Source organism: Ornithorhynchus anatinus, chromosome 18, assembly GCF_004115215.2.
Source record: "Ornithorhynchus anatinus isolate Pmale09 chromosome 18, mOrnAna1.pri.v4, whole genome shotgun sequence".
In the NCBI taxonomy this organism is placed as follows: Eukaryota; Metazoa; Chordata; class Mammalia; order Monotremata; family Ornithorhynchidae; genus Ornithorhynchus; species Ornithorhynchus anatinus.
This window is the reverse complement of record NC_041745.1, coordinates 12,766,591-12,786,211: the sequence shown is the minus strand read 5'-3', so window position 1 is coordinate 12,786,211 and position 19,621 is coordinate 12,766,591. Positions and strand designations below refer to the sequence as shown.

Sequence of the window (19,621 nt, the reverse complement as noted above, 5' to 3'; positions counted from 1 at the left end):
TGTGGTATTGGTTAAGCACTTACTATGTGCCGGGGACTGTTGGGATGGAGAGGAAAGGGTGGATTATAGTGATGTTGTGAAGGATGAACCAGAAAGATTTGATGCCAGTGAATAGGTGGGTCGAATGAGAGAGATGAGTCGAGGAGACTGCCAAGGTTAATCAGATTGGACACAGTCACTGTCCCGCATGGGGCTCACAGTCTCGGTCCCCATTTTACAGATGAGGTAACCGAGGCGCAGAGACGAGAAGCCTAGGGCAAAGAGCAGACGGATGGTGGGGCCGGGATTAGAATCCAGGTCCTTCTGACTCCCAGGCCCGTGCCCTATCCCCTAGGCCGTACCGCTTCCCGATGTGATTACCTCGTATCCACCCCAGCGTTTAGAACAGTGTTTGATAGAAGCGCTTAACACATGGCATTATTATCATCATTATCATCACGACTCCTACGATCTGGGGGGAGATAAATCGAGTGGGACCGTGCACCGAGTGATTGTTAGCTTTCGCGATACCCTGGGCTCTTGTCAACTGTCCCCTTTCTCCCAAATTGTCAGGCCTTGCTTCTCCTCAGCAACGTCCTCGGGTCCCTTGGTTCTCATTCTTCTGGAATATCGTAGTAGATGCTGGCAAAACCCCGTCCTCCCCTCTGCCGCACTGTCTTTTAGACTGTAAGCTCACCGTGGGCAGGGAAAGTCCGTTTATTTTAGTGTACCTTCTGACTGCTTAGTACAGTGCTCTGCACACAGTAAGTGCTCAATAAATACGACGGAAAGTGAAAAACAAGCACCCGAAGAGTACAGATAGGAGGGAAGCTATTAAGATGGGGGAGAGTACCACTTTACAGATTATCCTAGCGTATTTTTCCTTCAAAATCACGTGAGGTCTTTGAATCTTTTATATGAGGAAAAAGTGGCTCTTTTGGAGCTAAAGCTTAATAAAGAGCGGAAGACCCGGAGGCCAAAGGGAGAGCCCGGGTCAGGCCCCGCAGGCATCAAGCGTGATAACCCGGCAAGGGGAAGCCTTTTTGTGTGCACGGTGTGTATGGGATTTGTGTATTTCACCATCGGCGATACTCTCTTCCAACACTTACGTGTAAGGACAAAGCCGATAACCTTCAGCAGTTTGAGAGCGTGACAGTCATATAGCAGTGGATTGCGGCTCTTCAGGTCTGTAATCAGAGCCGTTCCGACTGGGAAACAGCCACCAACTAAATATTCTAGCCGTCGGGCGGGTAAGCTTCTGCCCGCTTCTCCCCACCCGCCCCCCACCAGAAGGAGGAGAGGGTGAGGTTTCATTGTGGTTCTGGTGGGCAGGGGGATGTTTCTGTAGCTTTGCTCTCACTGAAGTATAATCGGTTAGTTAATGATCCTCCTTAGATGGTAGTGGGGTGAGTGGTTTTTATTGCAGTTCACGGTGGGAGACCTAAATCATCCATCCTTAAAAGCCGTAAAAGAAGCAGCCAGCAGTCGCCCCCCAAATCCCTCCCCTTTCTCCGGGAAGAAGCCGTGACTTAGTGGATAGAGCCCAGCCCCAGGAAGTCAGAAGAACCTGGGTTCTAATCCCGGCCATCTGTCTGCCGTGTGACCTCGGGCAAGTCACCTCACGGCTCTGGGCCTCAGTTATCTCATCTGGAAAATGGGGATTAAGAGCCCCATGTGGGACAGGCACTGCGTCCAACCCGATTAACTTGTGTCTACCCTGGGGCTTAGAACAGTGCTTGCCACAAAGTAAGCGCTTAACAAGTAGCAGAATTGGTATTGTTACGTGGACCGCGTCCAGCCTGATTAGCTTCTGTCTACACCGGCACGTAAGACGTTGCCTGAGCATATAGTAAGCGCTTAACAAATACCCTTTAAAAGAAAAAAAAAGAAAGGCGAGGAGGCCCAGAATATCAGTTGGTTCAAAAGGGACTTAAAGACATTCCTGTATGTCTGATATGATGATTATCTCCGGATTGCTAGAGGGAAAATCGGGAATGTGACGGGGAAAGGTAGGGATGGTGCAGCCCTAACCCAGAAGTCAAGCCACAGAATTTAATGTCCACATTTGTGATTTGTTTATTTGCATCGATATCCGTCTCCCCCACTCCAGACTGCAAGTTTGTTGTGAGCAGGGAATGTGCCTATTGTTGTTTTGTACTCTTCCAAGCGCTCCGCACGCAGTAAGCGCTCAATAAATATAATTAAATGAAGGAATGAAGATGCGGCTGCCCCGTGGTTTTTCCCAAATGCCTGCCACTGGAATGATCTGACCAGGGATTGGCGTGGCCTGGGGAAAGAGCACAGAGCTGGGAGGCAGGAGACCCCCCCCCCCCCAGTTCCAACATGGCCATTTACCTGCTGCGTGGCCTTGGGCGAGTCGCTTAACCTCTCTGGGTCTCGATTTCCTCAACTATAAAGCGAGATTCAAATTCCTGCTGTCCCTCAGGCCTAAGGCCTAAGGACCCGTGTGGAAGGCCTGGGTCCGACCTGAATCTCTTGCACCCCAGTGCTTAGCACGTAGCTCAAGATTAATAAATGCCGTCTCTGCCGTTACGGGTCCCCTGCCAGCACATCCTGGGATGGGCGTTTACGGCTCCGGGTGTAGGAGGAACCTAAGGCTTCAGCCGCTCCTCTAAGCAGCGTGTACTGGATCAGAAACAGGGTGTCACTTCATCCGCAGTACATGGAACTAATTTGTTACAGCTTAAAGTTCACCGTTTCCAGCAAACATAGCAGCCGTGACTTTAAACCTTTTAGTTGATAAGAGGGCTTTAGATACGGAAATACAATGCAGAGCCGCTTGCAGCAGATATTCACTGACACTTTGTGACTCTGTCTTCCTATTCGTCCACCGCTTTCTCGTCAAATCACTCACTAAAGTCAGGTTCTGCCAGGAGTGATGGCATTGATAGAGTGAACCGTGTCTCCTGAACTGTGCCTTGGGAATTCAGTTCCTTTAAATTCACGCCTTGTGTGATTTCTGACACTGTGGGAGAGGCCTCAGCAAAACTGGATTCAACAAAAATGCAGTTGATTATAGAATTATAGCGTGATTGTGTGTGCTTAAATGTTAAAAAAAAAAACTCCAGTCGCCCAATCGTATTTAGTTCTCCCACCCTGCCAATATGAAATACCCTGCCCATTTATTTTTGATGGTGAGGGAATGCCGAAGCATTGGATTGAGCAGAAGGAAGACATCAATTATGAGTATTTATTGAGCAACTAATGATTGCAGAGCGTTGTTTTAAAAGCCCCTGGGAGAGTACAAGACAAACTTGAGGTACAACGAGTAGGTTGGATTCAGAGGAGCTGAGTTTGCGGACCGGGCTGTAGTAGGAAATCAGGGGGAAAGGTAGGAGGCAGGGTGATTGAGTGCTCTGAAGCTGACGGTAAGGAGTTTCTGTTTGATGCAGAGATGGACGGGCAACCACTGGAGGTTTTTTTTAGAAGTGGGGAAACATGGCTTTTACGGTTTTGTAGAGAAATGATCCGGGCAGCGGAGTGAAGTATGGACTGGAGTGGAGAGAGACAGGTGGCGGGGAGGTCAGCGAGGAGGCTGATCAAGGAGTCAAGGCGGATTAGGGTGTAAGTGCTCTGATTAATGTGTTAGCTGTTTGGATGGAGAGGAGAGGGTGGATTACAGTGATGTCGTGAAGGCCGAACCAGAAGGATTTGGCGACGGTGAATGTGTCGGTTGAGTGAGAGAGACGAGTCGAGGATAACGCCAAGCTAATGGGCTTGTGAGACAGGGAGGATGGTGGTGCTGTCTACAGTGACGGGCAAGTCGTGAGGAGGACAGATGTCTTTGAACATATTCAGTTTCTGGTGATGGCAGGACATCCAAGTAGAGAGGTCCTGAAAGGTAGGAGGAAATGCAAGACTGCAGAGAGGGAGAGAGATCAGGGCTGGAGATGGAGATTTGGGGATCATCCGCCTGGAGGTGATAGTTGAAGCCATGGGAGCGAATGAGTTCTCCGAGGGGGTGAGTGTAGATGGAGAATAGAAGAGGACCCAGAACTGAACCTCGAGGGACTCTCACAATGAGGGGGTGGGAGGCAGAGGAAGGGCCCGCGAAAGAGCCTGAGAATGAGCGGCCGGAGAGATGGGAGGAGAACCAGGAGAGGACGGCGTCAGTGAAACCCAGGTTGGGTAACGTTTCCGGGAGATAGGGAGCGGTCAGTAGCGTCGGACACAGTTGAGAGGTCAAGGCCGTTGAGGGTGGAGTAGAGGCTGTTGGATTTGGCAAGAAGGAGATCATTTGTGATCCGTCCTGCCTCTGGCCCGGAACTCCCTCCCTCTTCATTTCCGACAGACGATCACTTTCCCCAACATTAAAACGTTATTAAAAGCACGTCTCCAAGAGGCCTTCCCCGATTAGACTCTTATTCCCCCCTCCCCCCCGCATCACTCTCACCCACGGATTTGCCCTCCATCCCGCGGCATTTATGTGCCGGTCTGTAAATTATACATTTATATTACTGTCTGTCTTCCCGCCTAGACTGTAAGCTTGTTGTGGGCAGGGAATGTGTCTACCAACTCTTGTACTCTTCCAAGCGCTTAGAATGGGGCTGTTCACACAGTAAGCACTCGGGAATTCCGATCGATCGATAACAGGCATGCTCCCTACCCTCAACAAATGTGCTGTCTAGAAAGGGAGATGGACACAAAAATTATTTACAGATGGGAGGAAGTTGTAGATTCCGATTAGATTAGTACGTTAGATCTCCGGGGCACGGGTGAGAGAGGGGCATGGACGGGCTGAAATGACCGTTGGAGGGTAGGAAAGATGCGTGACTAATCGGACCTTTTGGAGGAGTTATATGCAAACATACGGTCCGGGAGAAAAAACATAAATCACTTCAGCCAAGGACGCTTTGCGAAGTTCCCAGAGGGAGTGTTTTAAGCTACAGGATATATAGCTGGCCCTAGGCTCTCAACAATTTGCATTTTTACTTGAAGTAGCAGTAGAACGCATCTGCCGGACAGAAATTCTCCTCAGAGAAATTCCTGTGGGAGCGTCACCTTCAAATCGCTCAATCCGTGATATTTATCAAGCACCGTACCGAGAGCTTCAAAGCCTCACCCCCACCTTTAAAGCCTCATTGAGGTCCCATCTCCTCCAAGAGGTCTTTTCCCCGATGAAGCCTTCTTTTCCTTGCCCGCCTCTCCCTCCTGCGTTGTCTACCCGCTTGGATCTGGGACTTTTAGGGGATTCGATATTCGCCCTCAGCCTCACAGCGCTCAGTACCCATCGATAAATTAGATGTCATAAATTATTTGTATCAGTGTCCGTCTCCCCCTTTAGACCGGACACTTGCTGTGGGCAGGGAACGTGTCTACCAATTCCGTTGAACCATCCCTAGCACTTAATCCAGTGCTCTGCACGGCGTGTGCGCTCAGTAAATGCCATGGACGATATAGAGGACCTCGAGTGAGGGATTCAAAGGCTGTGCGTGATGTTCACAGCCTCGTGAGGCGGAAGCATCGCCAGAGAATCACAAACCTTTGCCACCGGCTTCAGAATTACCCGTTACGGTCTCAAACGTGGATGAGTAGACTAGTACGGAACCTGACCCCACTATCTAGTGGAAAGTAGTCAGAGAAGGCCCCCCTCAAACCTGACGGGGACCCGCCTAGCGAAAAACCCGATTATACTTGCAAGGGCAGCCGAGTGTTTTTAATGGATGTCAGGGAGCGGGGCTGCCGCTGCCGGGGTCAGATGGGTTTGAGTCTAAAAATAGGAGCCGGGGAGGTCGGTGTCATTCTCGGAATGGTTTCTGGCTCTGGAACCGAGCAGAGATCACGCCTGCCGTGGCCTCCTCCAGTTGGTAGTCGCTTGGAAATGCCGGGACCACCTGATCGTCGTCAGGACCCCATCAATTTTTTTTTTAAATGGTATTCGTTAAGCGTTTGCTATGTGCCGGGCACTGTACTAAGTCCTGGGGTAGATGCAAGCTAATAATTGTGTTTAAGTGCTTACTATGTGCTGCCTGGCACTGGGATAGGTACAGGCTAATAATAATAATGGCATTTGTTAAGCGCTTACTTTGTGCCAAGCACTGTTCTAAGCGCTGGGATCGATACGAGGTCATCAGGTTGTCCCACTCGGGGCTCACAGCCTTGATCCCCAATTTGCAGATGAGGTAACTGAGACACAGAGAAGTGAAGTGATTTGCCCAACGTCACACAGCTGCCAAGTGGCGGAGTCGGGATGAGAACCCACGACCTCTGACTCCCAAGCCCGAGCTCTTTCCACTAAGCCACACTGCTTCTCTAAGCTCTCAGTTTGGACCCAGTCCGTGTCCCACACTCGTTCATTCAGTCGTATCTATTGAGTGCTTACCGTGTGCAGAGCACTGTACTAAGCCCTCGGAAAGTAGAGTTCAGCAGTAGAGACAATCCCTGCCCACACGGGGCCGCTCACGGTCTTAATCCCCATTTTCCGGATGAGGTAACCAAGGCTCAGAGTTGTGAAGCGACTGTGGTCACGCGGCAGACAGGTGACGGGGCCGGGATTAGAACCCAGGTCATCTGACTCCCAGGCCGCTGGTTCTAGCCTGGAGGCCACCCTTCTTCTCACTCCATCTAGAGAGCAGTCTTCCCAGCAGGCGAGAGCAAAGGCATCCCAAGAAAATTTCCAGTCAGCCTCCTCAGCTCCTGGAGAAGTCACGGTGCGAAGCGTGTTCTGTGTGCAGAGCACCGGGTTGTGCGGCGAGAATTCGACATGGTCCCTGTCCCTCGGGAGCTCACTGTCCCAGATCCTTCTTGATGGTGATGAAACCTTTAGAGTCCCCGGACATTTTCTCCGTATTCCGGCTGTGGAGAACCAGCCAGAGCGGACAGTTAAGCAGGACATCACTTTACCTCGGAAACACCCGAATTCGGTCATTCAGTCATATTTATTGTGCGCTTACTATGTACTAAGCACTGGGGAAGTACAATTCAGCAACAAATAGAGACAATCCCTGCCCACAACGGGCTCCCAGTCCTGTCAGGTAACGGCGGCTGGAACTTGGCACTTGACGGATACTTTTTTTTTTTTTAATGGGAACACCGGATTATGAAAACTGCCAAGGCCAGGGTTTGTTTGTTTGGTTTTTAACTGGGGGGTGTAAATGTAATACTTGGCCACGGTATGAAATGCAGAAGAGTTCCAGGGAATGAGTGAGCCGAGTGTCATTTATTGGGCGCCTGATGTACGCAGAACACCGTAGTGAGTGCTTGGGAGGGGAAAATACAACAGAAGCATGGCTGGTTTTGTGTACCCTGACATCTCCGTTGCTGAGTGGGACTGGCTGGGAAAATCAAAACCAATTCATTCAGTCAGTTGTACTTACTGAGTGCTTACTGTGTGCAGAACACTGTACTGAGCGCTTGGAAAGTACAGTTCAGCAATAATGAGAGTCCCTTCCCACACTGGGCTTACTTGGCTGTTGGCTGCTCCAGTGCTGCGGGGACACCAGCCCTATTCAGTATCACCTTCGCTTCAGTCAGTGGTATTTACTGAGCACTTATTGTATGCTGAGCACTGGGAAGAGCACAACAGAGCAGATTTGCTAGGCATGCCCACGCCGAGCTTCATCACAGAGCATCCTAATGTTTTGTGCGGCGATCAGAAGCCACCCCATATGGAAAACAACGGCTTTTGGCCTCGTGCTGTGAACCCGGTAGCCCGTGCCCTGAGCCAAACCAGGATTTCCGATAGAGGATCGGTCTCTCGAGGCAACAGGATGCTTTCTCCCGGCGGGGTCGTCTCTCATCTCCCAAACAGAAGTTTCACAGTTAGCCAAACACTTTGTTTCAAGTCTTCCAAACCTTAACATTAGGGATGTGAGCAATATAGTGGTAGAAGAGAAAGCGGCGAGGCCTAGTGGAAGGAGCACGGGCCTGGAAGTCGGCATCTGGGTTTTAATCTTGGCTCTGCCACCTGTCTGCTGTGTGACCCTGGGGGAGTCGCTTCACTTCTCCGGTCCTCAGGTCTCTCATCTGTAAAGTGGGGATTAAATCCTCCCAGCTGTGGTATTTAAGCACTTACTACGTGTCAGACACGGTTCTGAGAGCTGGGGAAGATGGACGATCGGCAAGTCAGAGAGTTCCTCTCCCACACGGGGCTCACGATCTGAGCAGGAGGGAGAACGGGTAGCGAGTCACCATTTTACAGATGAGGCAACCGAAGCCCAGAGACGTTAAATGACTTGCCCAAGATCGCGCAGCAGGCATGTGGCAGAGCCGGGATTAGGATCCAGGTCCTCTGATTCCCAGGCCTGTCGTATTCTATTTATCTTGGAAGAATAAGCGCCAAAAGCTTTGTGAAGGCTCCTTTTGCTTCGTCTGACCATATCAGCATTCCCATTTCCTCTTGTAATTCCAGTTCCCGCCTGTCTTCGCTTCCTTGCCGGGAAAGGGGCCGGAAGACGGAAAATATGTATGAGCAGGTTCAAGGGGAGTCTAGAAGAATTCATGCAAGAGCAGTCTATCTGGACTAGCCGGGGGAAGCTGATGGTAAAGAGGGGTAAAGTTAGGGATGTTAAAGGGTATATCCTTTCAGATCGGAAACGGCGTCGAGGAGGGGAGCGAGTCCACCAGGCGAGCAAGCCGTCGACAGATATTTACTGAGCGCTCACTAAGCGTTCGGGAGAGTGCAGTACGACAGTTGCTAGACGTGCTCCGTGCCAACAAGCAAGTCTGGAGGAGGAGGCAATAAAATAAGTTAGAACTATCTCCTTAAGTGCTCTGGGGCTGAGAGAGAGGCCTATCAAGCGCCTAAAGGGAACAGATCCACTGTCAAAGAGGGAGTAAGGGAAATGAGAGCTTAGCTGGAGAAAGGCTTCTTGGAGGAGATGTGATTTTAAGAAGACTTTGAAGGTGGGGAGAGGAGTGGTCTGTCATATATGACGGGGGAGAGAGTTCCAGGCCAGAGATCGGTGGCAAGTCAGACGAGATCGTGGTACGGCGACTAGATGAGCGTTAGAGAAGCGAAGCGTGCAGGCCGCGCTGTGGTAGGAAACTGGCAAGCTAAGATAGTAGTTCTGTTGGAGTCAGACGGAAGACGGGGCTGGAGAGAGTTGGTCTGACCCAGGGACTGCCCTCCCTCCGGCATGACGGAGGAAGCGCTCTAGTAGGCAGCGTAGTCGTCGGCAGGTTGGGTTCTGGTCAACCTTCTGCGTCGGTGGAGCCAGTCGCTACTTCTGTCGAACCTGTTCTTGGGACTGTTTCCCTTCCTGGACTCGGGAGCAGCGTTTACTGGCGTCCTGCCGTGGTGTGGAAAGCGGGGTATTAGGTGTCTGGGGAAAAGCACAATAGAAGGAAAAGACCCGCTTCTAACCCACGGGGGTTAGACGACGCAAATAATTGGCAGGTCTGCGGTCTGTTAAAAGGAGAAGACAGAGATGCCAGATTAATCGACGAGGCTATCGATGGGAGGGCAGGTGGGGGATTAGTTAGGGAGGACCTCCTGAAGAGAGGTGGCTTTCTCAGAGGGCTTTTGGGGAGGGGAGGACTCTGGTTTGGCTAAGAAAATGGCGGTCCGTGGAAGGGAAAAGTTAGGACGGTGAATCTCAGTCGGGAGAGCTGAAAACAAGGCAGCCGCTTGGCCGTTTACTCGACAAGAGCGGGTAGATGAGAGGCTGGAGTCCTTGGCGTTTTTCAAGGGTTGAATTTCATTTCTCCTTCCCGGTCTGGATGGCGCGAAGGACTTGGGCATCGGGTTATAGTCGCTCCCCAGCTGGCAAAACCCACAGAGAAGCGGCGAGACCTGCCCCCTGAGCACCTTTAGTCAGGGCAGGTGCAGGGAGGTGGAGCAAAACTCCCAACTCCCACTTCCGGTTTCTACCCACCAGGTTGCTGGCTTCTTGATTTAAAAAAAAAAATCATGCTTATCTGAAACTCGAGGATCATCTTTGCCCAGTTTCCACCCTGTCCCCCTCAAGCTCTAAATGGTCAAAGGCAGGGGCGAGGTCAGAGAGGATTTAGGGCACAGTAGAGAGAACCCATTTGACCAGAGCGGTAGACTTAACCGAAAGCCTCTCGTAGAGAAGTGTGGGAGTGCGGCCTCGCTAGAGGATGGGGGAGGAAATCGGATCGTAACGGGTCAGCCAGAACGCCGTTGGACAGCCGGTATTCACGCCGTTCCCCGAGGGCTTGGACAGAAATGGGAGCGGAGAGGTGGGGCGATAGATGTCGGGTGCGGTAGGATCCCAAAATGGATTCCGTTACCCGATATTTGATTACGTAATTTTTTATTGACCCGATTGGCTTTAAAAGTTTGTTCCGGAATTCAGACGTCGGTTGGTATTTGGTAAGCGCTTACTACGTGCAGAGCACTGTTCTAAGCGCTGGGGGTAGATACAGGATAATCGGGTTGTCCCACGTGAGGCTCACGGTTAATCCCCATTTTATAGATGAGGTAACCGAGGCACAGAGAAGTGAAGCGACTCGCCCACGGTCACACAGCCGCCATGTGGCAGAGCCGGGAGTCGAACCCATGACCTCTGACTCCGAAGCCCGGGCTCTTTCCACTGAGCCCCGCTGCTTCCCCATCATAACGTTGGTATTTGTTAAGCGCTTACTGTGTGCAGAGCACTCTCTGGTATCGGTAAGCTCATTATGGGCACGGCTGCTAATTCTGCTTTTTCATACCCTCCCAAGCGCTCGATACGGTGCTCTGCATCACAAGCGCTCAAGAAATACCGTCGGTCGATCGATGGGTGGTATCTGAGTGCTTACTGTGGGCAGAGCTTGGGAAAGTACAAGAGAATCGGTAGACGTGTTCCCTGCCCACAAGGAGCTTACAGTCTAGAAGGGGGGAGGAGGACGTTAAAATCAGTTAGGGGTATCTGCATAACGCTGTGGGGCTAAGAGTGGCATGAATATCGAGGGCTTAGAGGGTACAGATCCAAATGCATAGGCGACATAGACTGGGGAGGCGATAAGGAAAATGAGGGCTCAGTCGGGAAAGGCCCCTTGGAGGAGTTGTGTTAGTTAATAAATATTTGAGAGTGGGGAGGGAGTTGGTCTCTTTGATGACGGGAGTTCTGGGGGCGATTCCAGGCGGGATGCGGGCAAGGGGTCAGCGGCAATACAGACGAGAGAGAGGGGTACAGTGAGTAGGTTGGTGTTGGAGAAGCAAAATGTGCAGGCCGGGTTGTGGTAGGTGGAAATACTTGCAGGCGTGATATTGCCTGATCCACAGATATTCGTTTCAGTGTCATCTATTTGGTTTAACTGATGCCGTCGTGAGAATTTCATCTGCGTAATTGTGACGTGGAGAGGATGACCTCATTCTGCCTTCATTTTTCAAAGCGAAACGTGCCGTGAATATACCGTCATTGAAATGCTTGCAGTTATTCCGTACTGATCGGCAGTAGAGGGTGGCCGTCGGGTCTTTTCGAAGGGTCCACGGTACGAATATCGACTACAAACACCAAGTTGATGATGATGATGATGATGATGTTGGTATTTGTTAAGCGCTTACTATGTGCCGAGCACTGTTCTAAGCGCTGGGGTAGACATAGGGGAATCAGGTTGTCCCGCGTGGGGCTCACAGTCTTAATCCCCATTTTACAGATGAGGGAACTGAGGCACAGAGAAGTGAAGTGACTTGCCCACGGTCACACAGCCGACAAGTGGCAGAGCTGGGATTCGAACTCATGAGCCCTGACTCCAAAGCCCGTGCCCTTTCCACCGAGCCACGCTGCTCCTCTTACGTTACGGAAGAGCGAACCGAGACGTGTTTTGCGTTATAGATCGAAAACCTGGAAACTGAAATGCGACGTGTTTTGTATTATAGATCAGAAACCTGTAGCGGCCTGGATATTTTGCAAGAAAACTCCGTCTGAAGAACTGGAAAAATGGTACTTGGATTGTATTTTTTTTCTGCTCTCCGTAGATGTTCGTACTCAAATTGTTCCGTTCACGTGTGGGCTCTGGTTTTGTTCCGAACAGTTGTGGAGGTTTCCAGCAAACTGAGGGCCTCCACTTGGGCGAGGCTCTGGCTTGACGGGAGAATGGGGGACACGAGAGAGCAGAATGAAGCCCCGGGGTTGGGTGGATTCTGGTAGTCAGTGGGGATTTATTGAACGCTTCCTGGGGCAGAGCACTGTACTAAGCATTTGGGGAAATATAAAACAACAGAGTTGGTAGACACACGACGATTAGATCACCACAAAGCCAACAGGGCTCGGGGCAAGTTTGTGCTGTCTCCACCCACCTTACCGACCCATCTCCTACTCCGCACCCGCCCTACCGACCCGTTCCCTCCTCCCCATCCGCCCGAGCAATCCATCCACGGGATTTTCGAGATCCAGGGAGGGGGAGGAGCAGCTCGGGGTCAGAGATTACGACGGGAAAATGTTATCCAAATGCTGTGCCTCCTTAGTCACCGTGGTTTCTGGCTTGGTAGTAAATAATGTGTCCTTTTTATTTCACTGGAACCAGGAATATTGCCTAAATGGCAGCTTCAGAACGGGCGTAAACACAAAATAAGATGGAATGTTTTTCTGCAGGAGGTCTGTGTCGGCTGTCGATCGCCCTGGATTTGTACGGAAAACAAATCTCCACTGTGGCCCTGACACATGCCCCGTGCAATATTTGTTCTTTTCTCTCACCGTCCCCGTTTTCTACTTCTGGGAAGTCTGAGGCCAATCTCAATTTTATATATTTCGAAATCCTGAATGTATTGTCCTTAGAATAGGAACCTTACTTTAAAGGACAAGAAAATTGATTTTTTAAAAAAGTTATGAAATATTCAGGTGGTACTGTTAAGTGCTATTATCCACAATTAACATTTGATATCTTAAGTAGAGGAGTACATCTGATACAGTTAACAGGATCACAATAGTAACTATTGAGAAAACAGTAACTTTCTAACTCTAGTTGTTGTTTTTTATTAGCTTGGTTGAGCCTCCATGCAGCCCAAGTTACCAGCTAAACTGGTGTGACAGCCTATTTTAAATCAGTGACTCAACATTGTGATCACCCCGATGTCACCGAATGGCCACAGCTTGTAAAAGGTAATTTGGAAAGTTATTTCACAGTATTAGGTCTGATCTGCCAACCTCCTGTCTCTTTCCACTTGGGTCTATACTTCACTGTGCCGCCCGGATTGCCTTTCTACAGAAAGGTTCTGGGCCTGTCACCCCCCCCCCCCCCCAGAAATCTCCAGTGGTTGCCTGTCCACCTCCGTATCAAGCAAAAGTTCTTCACTGTTGGCTTCAGAGCTCTCCAACACCTTGCCCCCTCTTACCTCACCTCCCTCCTCTCCTTCTACAGCCCAGCCCGCACACTCCGCTCCTCTGCCGCTAACCTCCTCACTGGGCCTCGTTCTCACCTGTCCCGCCGTGGACCCCCGGCCCACGTCCTACCTCCTCATATCTGCCAGACCATCGCACTTCCCCCCTTCGAAGCTTTACCGAAGGCTCACCTCTTCCAGGAGGCCTTCCCAGACTAAGCCGCCCTTTTCTCTAACCTCCGTTGACCCCTCTCCCCGCCCCGCAGCACTTGTGTACATATCTATAATTCTTTTTATTCATATAATGCCCGTTTACTTGTTTTGATGTGCGTGTATCTATAAACTCTATATTGATGATATCGATGCCTATTTATTTGTTTTGTTGTCTGTCTCCCCCCCCCCCCCAGACTGTGCGCCCATTGTGGGCAGCTATTGTCTCTCTGTTGCTGAATTGTACTTTCCAAGCGCTTAGTACAGTGCTGTGCACACTCAATAAATACGAGTGAATGAATTAATCTTCAGACAACATTAAAAATATAGCGCAGTGACTTGCAGAAAATATCAATCCGACTGGTACGGTGTGAGGTGCTCTTTCGTACCTTATCTGCTCTTTTACTCTCCCCAGAATGTCGTAGAACCTTCTTCATTTTTCTTTACCAGTCAGTGGTATTTGAATGCTTACTCGGGGTAGAGCAGTCGGCGTTATTTATCGAGCGTTACTGTGTGCGGAACACCGTGCCGAGCGCTTGGGAAAGTACAAGACAGTGGAGTTGGGAGACACGATCCCTGCTTGCAAGGAGTTTGACGGGGGGGAGGTAGACGTCACGGTCAATTTCGGAAGAAAAGTATAAGATTGTATACGTAAGCACTGTGGGAGTTCGGGGAGAATCAGGTGCTTTAGGCAAACACTCCCAAGAACGTAAGGGACGCAGAGAGTGAGGGGCGAATAGACCAAGTAAGGGCTTAATGACAGACCCCATCCATCACACGCCTCCGTGCAGAAAGGATGAGGAAATATTCTGTGGGAATAGGCAATCCCACTGTGAGGTCTTCTCATTCCAAATAGCTCATCACGGACGCTTTCTCGATCAGGTTTTAAGTTCGAAGTTCACTACAGCGAGGGAGGCGTGATAAACTGCAACTTTGCCGATTTGGCCATTGCAATTAAAAAGAGCCGGCCTTACCGTTGGCTTTGAGGGGCGGTGGAGTGGTCAGAGCGGAGGTTTGCGGACTGACACCCAGAGGCCCCAAGGACCCAGGTGTCCTGACAGGGAGCCAGGCAGAGAACGGGTGAGTCCCTGCGGTAGCGTGCCCGCTGGCGAGCCAGGCCAGTGGCTCGGGATCCCAGTCGAAACAGAAAGGTGGGCCAGCTTTGGCTCGGAGAAGCTCGGACCTCAAGGTGCCAGAGTGACTGCGGTCCTTGGCTGGTCGAAAGAAAGCGTTGGAATTTTTGTCACCTGCCCCTTGATTCCTTTTCGCCACAACCTGGCCCAAAGTGTCCTCTTTCCTTGGGAGGAATCACAAATGCGTGGTTTGCTTTTGCCAAGGTCCACGTCATCCGGCATTCAAGGAGAAATGGCTCTCCATCAAATAACTCTCCCAGCTTCTTTCAAGGATAGTTGGAACTCCACGTGTGCTCCTTTAGGACAGGGAGCACGTCTAACACCTCTTTTGAAGTGTCTCCCAATCACTTAATACAATTCTGTGCGCACAGTAAGCATTCAGCAGTGACTCTCGATGGATCGGCTTCTGAAGTGAAATTTTTTTTAAGTTGAGCTTGATATTTGGAAAACGAACGAAACCGTTGTTCAAATATTTTTTCCATTATTATTCCATTTCCGCTTGAGCAAATACGTTTAAAATTTTTTTTTTATCCAGAGTAGGGTGACTAGAAATTCACAGTAGTATTTATTTAGCGCTTTTAGTGTGTAGAGCGCTGTACTAAACATAGGGAATGAGTGCACAGAGGGGAATTAGACATGGATTGTGTCCCCCAGAGGACTCACCTTCTGTGCAATTGTGTTTATAAGTATCGGTTTTATATGATTTACCTTGTAAACCATTACCTAAACGATAATCTTTTTCCCCCTTTGGCGAATGAAAAGAATTGAAATTTTAAAAAGCAAACCGAAGATTTGTAACAGAAGAGTTCTAGAGTAGGCATCTATTTAGAAAACGCAGGTCAGGTCCAGTGTAGGTAATAATAATAATAATTGCGGTACTTAAGGGCATACTCTGTGCCGAGCACTGTACTGAGCGCTGGGATAGATTGAAAATCATCAGGTCCCACATGGGGCTCACAGGAGGGAGAACGGGTGGTGACCCCCCATTTTGCAGAAGAGGGAACTGAGGCACAGAACGTGACATGCCCAAGGTTACACAGCAGGCACGTGGCGAAGCCGGGATTAGAACCCAGGTCCTCTGACTCCCAGACCCATGTTCTTTTCCACTGTAGGCCACTGGCTTCTCACAGATAACTGATCCGTCAATCAGTGGTATTTATTGTGTGCAGAGCACGGTACTAAACACTTGGGAGAGTCGGTGACCTGGATCCCGGCCCCAAAGAAGCTTACAGTCTGCTGGTACAGAGCACTGTATTAAACACTTGGGAGAGGTGGTAGACGTCACCTTTGCCCTCAGGGAATCTCCCATTCTACCTCAGATCAATTGTGACCTAAGGGTCTCTGTCCCGTTCCCAGCTTCAGTTGGGATTGAGCATCATTCCCTCCTTGCTTGGGACGCGCTGTTCATCGCTTGCTTCCATTTCCCCATTTCTCTGGCTCCGTTGTACCCTCCCCACGCTTAGCACAGTGCTCTCCACACAGTACGCGCTCATCAAATACCATCGACTGATTTCCTTCTTTTTTTCTAACCAGTTTTGCAGATTTTGCTGCCTGGTGAAATATTTTTGGAATTCACTCCTCAGCGACCTTTCTGCTTACTGGGCATGTGTTTATTTTTTGTTCTGCAAGCTTGCCTTGCCGAGTCCAGGATTGGATTTTAGCGGGTTCCATGGGGTCTTGGGGTTCTGACCCGCAAAGCTGGTGGGACCCAGAGGTGACTTCCTTGCCCACCGTGGAAAAGGTTAGAGTGGAGTTTATATATTTGGGTGATTTCCAGCAGTCTAATGGGATTTAATTCTTAAAATCCATTTCAAACCAGATTAAGGTAGGTAGGGTAGGATAGGGAAAGTCCCCTGAATAACCGAGCTGGGAATCTCATCTTATATCGGTTCCTAATAGGACTTGAAAGAATGACTGCCCACCCTGGGAAATAAACTCACTTTTCAAAGTGACTGAAGAGGTGATTCTAAAAAAAGGCCAAGAAAAGGGAAAAGCGCAGATATTTCTCATTTTTCTAGTGCGCGATCAGCACGCCATTTGTGTTTCCGATAAGAATTAAAGCTGATTCGAGTTGGAAAACGCATCTCTTTTTCAATTCCCCAAAAGAGCGTTTTGTGTCTGAGCTTGCCGATGCTGAAGTTCCGTTTTCAGCCGAACCACATGGGATTATGAAATAGCTAAAGCTCTATTCGTTGCCATGAGTGGGATAAGAGGAAGCGGGATGAGACAAGCTAGGTTTGTGCCCTGAGAAGGACGGCTTAGTATTTTCATATTTGCTGACGCTACATTCGGAAGCGTTATGAAAAGGATCAATAGATAGTCGTATAACCGCGGTTGCGTTACGCTCTGAATTCTTGTTAGTCACCAAGAATCGCATAACCAACACAGATCTATATCCTCAGGCTCAGGCGAGCCCTAAAAGAATACGTTTCTCTGTCTGAAGACGTGTTTATTTGCTGGTCCCTCTAATGAGTATTTGTTTCCCTCTGGAACGAGAGAAACACTTTGAAGAAGGGTTTAAACGGTAGAGTTTGAGACGCCGTTTCGTTTATTTACTTTTGCAAGCTAGATTTCTTTCCAGTTTGCCTTCCAGATCCAAAGATCAGTTATTTTGGAGCGCAGAGTAATAGGCTTAAATTGTCTCGATCTGCCTCTTTCAGATCACCAGGAGAACCTCACTCTGACGACATTGAAGCTAGCCGAATGTAAGTAGAACCAGACCCCTCGTAAGGAAATCTAAAGCACCAGTACACACTGCAGGCCCTCAGACCAGAAACTCCCTTGGTTCCAAAACAAGTCTGATGCAGCCTCCCACCTCCCCGTGGCCGGTTCCCTCACTGTGCTCACTGGAATCCACGGTCATTCATTCCGTCGTATTTATTGAGCGCTTACTGGGTGCAGAGCACTTTACTAAGCCCTTGGAAAGTACAGTTTCCACGATAAAGAGAGAGAGAGTCCCTGCCCACAGCGGGATGCCGCGTTTCTCTCGGGAAGGGTCTTCTCTCCCATTCTCCAGCTCCCCCAAACCCGAGGTATTGCCCTGCGGTCTAAGAGGATCCGTCCCAACGTTTTCGGGGCTCGGGCGCAGATCTCGCAAAATGTGCGTCTCCAGAAAGTTGATCCGATCCATTACGGTCTGATGGGATTTTATTGCAATCTGTCAGCTGGAGCTGATCCACGGAGTATGAATGGCATAATCCTGGATCCCTTTAGCGGCCTTTCTCGTCCAGTATTCTGCTTCCAACGGTGACATCATAGAGCGAGGCCCTGAGAGTTGGAGGACGTGGGTTCTAATCCAGGCTCTGCCTCGCGCCTGCCGTGTGACCTTGGACGAATCATGTCTCTGTGCTCCGGTTAGCTCATCTATAAAATGGGAATTAAGACCGCAGGCCCCATGCCGGACACGGAGTGTGGCCAACCTGATTACCTTGTATCTACCCCAGCGCTTAGAACAGTGCTTGGCACTTAGTAAGCAATACTATGATTATTATTAGACTTGGAGGAACTGGCTGGTGGTTGACCTCCAGTCTCCTGGTTTAAAGGATGCACCTTGTAGCTTTCCAAACTTACCCTTCCAGCAGTCTGTTCGAACCAACCAAGGGAAACACTTCTGCACGCAGTGGGCTAAAGGTGGAAGGGTCACTATCAGGAAGTTGTGCAGACAGAACCTGTCGGCGGATTCAGGAGAGTCCAGTCAATCATTCATTCATATTTACTGAGCGCGTCCTGTGTGCAGAGCATGTACCAAGCGCTTGGAAAGTACAGTTCAGCAGTAAAGACAGACAGTCGCCGCCCGCACCAGGCTTACAGTCTAGAAGGGGGAGACAGACATCAAAAGAAGTAAACAGGCATCAATAGCATCAACATGAAAAAACGGAATTAAAGACATACGCACATCAAAACTAGTAAACAGGCATTGATGTAAATAAATAGAATTATAGATATGTACATTTATATACACAAGGGCTGTGGGGCAGCGGGGAGAGCAAAGGGAGTGAGTTGGGGAGCCTGGGAGGAGTGGGGGGAAAGAGCTGCTCTGTCTGGGAAGACCTCTTGGAGGAGGTGAGCCTTCCGTAATGCTTTGAAGGGGGGAAGTGTGATTATTGGCAGAGTTGAGGAGGAAGGGCGTTACAGGCCAGAGGTTCGACGGCGGGACAGGAGAGAACGAGGCCCAGTGAGAAGGTGAGCGGCACCAGAGGAGTGGAGTGAGGGGGCTGGGACGTAGAAGGAGAGAAGGGAGGTGAGGTGAGGGGGGGGATGGCGATGGAGAACTCTGAAGCCAACAGTGAGGAGTTTTTGCTCGATACGGAGGTCGATGGGCAATCGCTGGAGATTTGTGAGGCGGGAGAACGTTTGTGTAGAAAGATAATCCTAGCAGCAGCGTGAAGTATAGACTGAAGTGGGGAGAGACAGGGGGTTGGGAGGTCAGAAAGGATGCTGATGCAAACATCCAGTCGGGATAGGATGAGTGATTGTACTACGGATGATCCGTGGTGGGTTACTAAAAGAAAAGTTAGGGGATGCCAGGGTGTCGGGGGAGATTTATTCATCCCTAACCATGAGGATGGTTGCCCGGTAGGGCGTACTGTCAGACACTGCCTCCGAACAGCCTGTCGTCGCTGCCGACTCAAAATACCGGATCGGATGGGCTATTTTTGTGTTCTTAGGGGCCTCTTGACTGTCCCAGCTGTTCTCAGATCTCCTGACGTTTCCACGGGCACAACTTCTTGAGGTAACAGCTTCCCTGCGTTTACCGCAACTTTTGACCTATTTGAAGCAAACAAACAGTTGCGTGTTCCCAAGGGAACTGGCATTTCAGAGACTCCATCGACTCTCGAAAGCAGTAATCCTCTTAAAGGCAGCAACGGATGTAACTTTTTGCTCACCCATCTGAGATATCTAAGCATCTGTCTTGGAGTTGCCTACCTTCAGTTCACATCCCCCCACCCCCTAAATTCTCCCTTGGGGAGAAATCCTTAATTTTGGGTCCTAGAGATGGCACCCGGCTGCCTCTGGCCTCTAGCTTGCAAAGCGAAGCTGAGAGGCAGCAGAGTTAGGCTTTGGGGACCCT

The 19,621-nt window shown here is 50.0% G+C and overlaps 1 protein-coding gene across 2 annotated transcripts in view; it reads left to right on the top strand.

The window, feature by feature from the left end:
• UBE3A (ubiquitin protein ligase E3A) overlaps window positions 1–19,621 on the top strand; it is an 80,108-nt gene that overhangs the window by 14,895 nt on the left and 45,592 nt on the right. Inside the window, exons 1-4 of one of the 2 annotated variants that reach the window (XM_029083016.2) lie at window positions 11,207–11,379; window positions 11,768–11,831; window positions 12,870–12,989; window positions 17,211–17,255. In XM_029083016.2, coding sequence (XP_028938849.1) covers window positions 12,970–12,989; window positions 17,211–17,255 — 65 coding nt within the window. In that variant the 5' untranslated portion in view covers window positions 11,207–11,379; window positions 11,768–11,831; window positions 12,870–12,969. Of the gene's footprint in view, window positions 1–11,206; window positions 11,380–11,767; window positions 11,832–12,869; window positions 12,990–17,210; window positions 17,256–19,621 lie in introns of those variants that run through there. The other variant, XM_029083015.2, reaches the window with a different exon arrangement.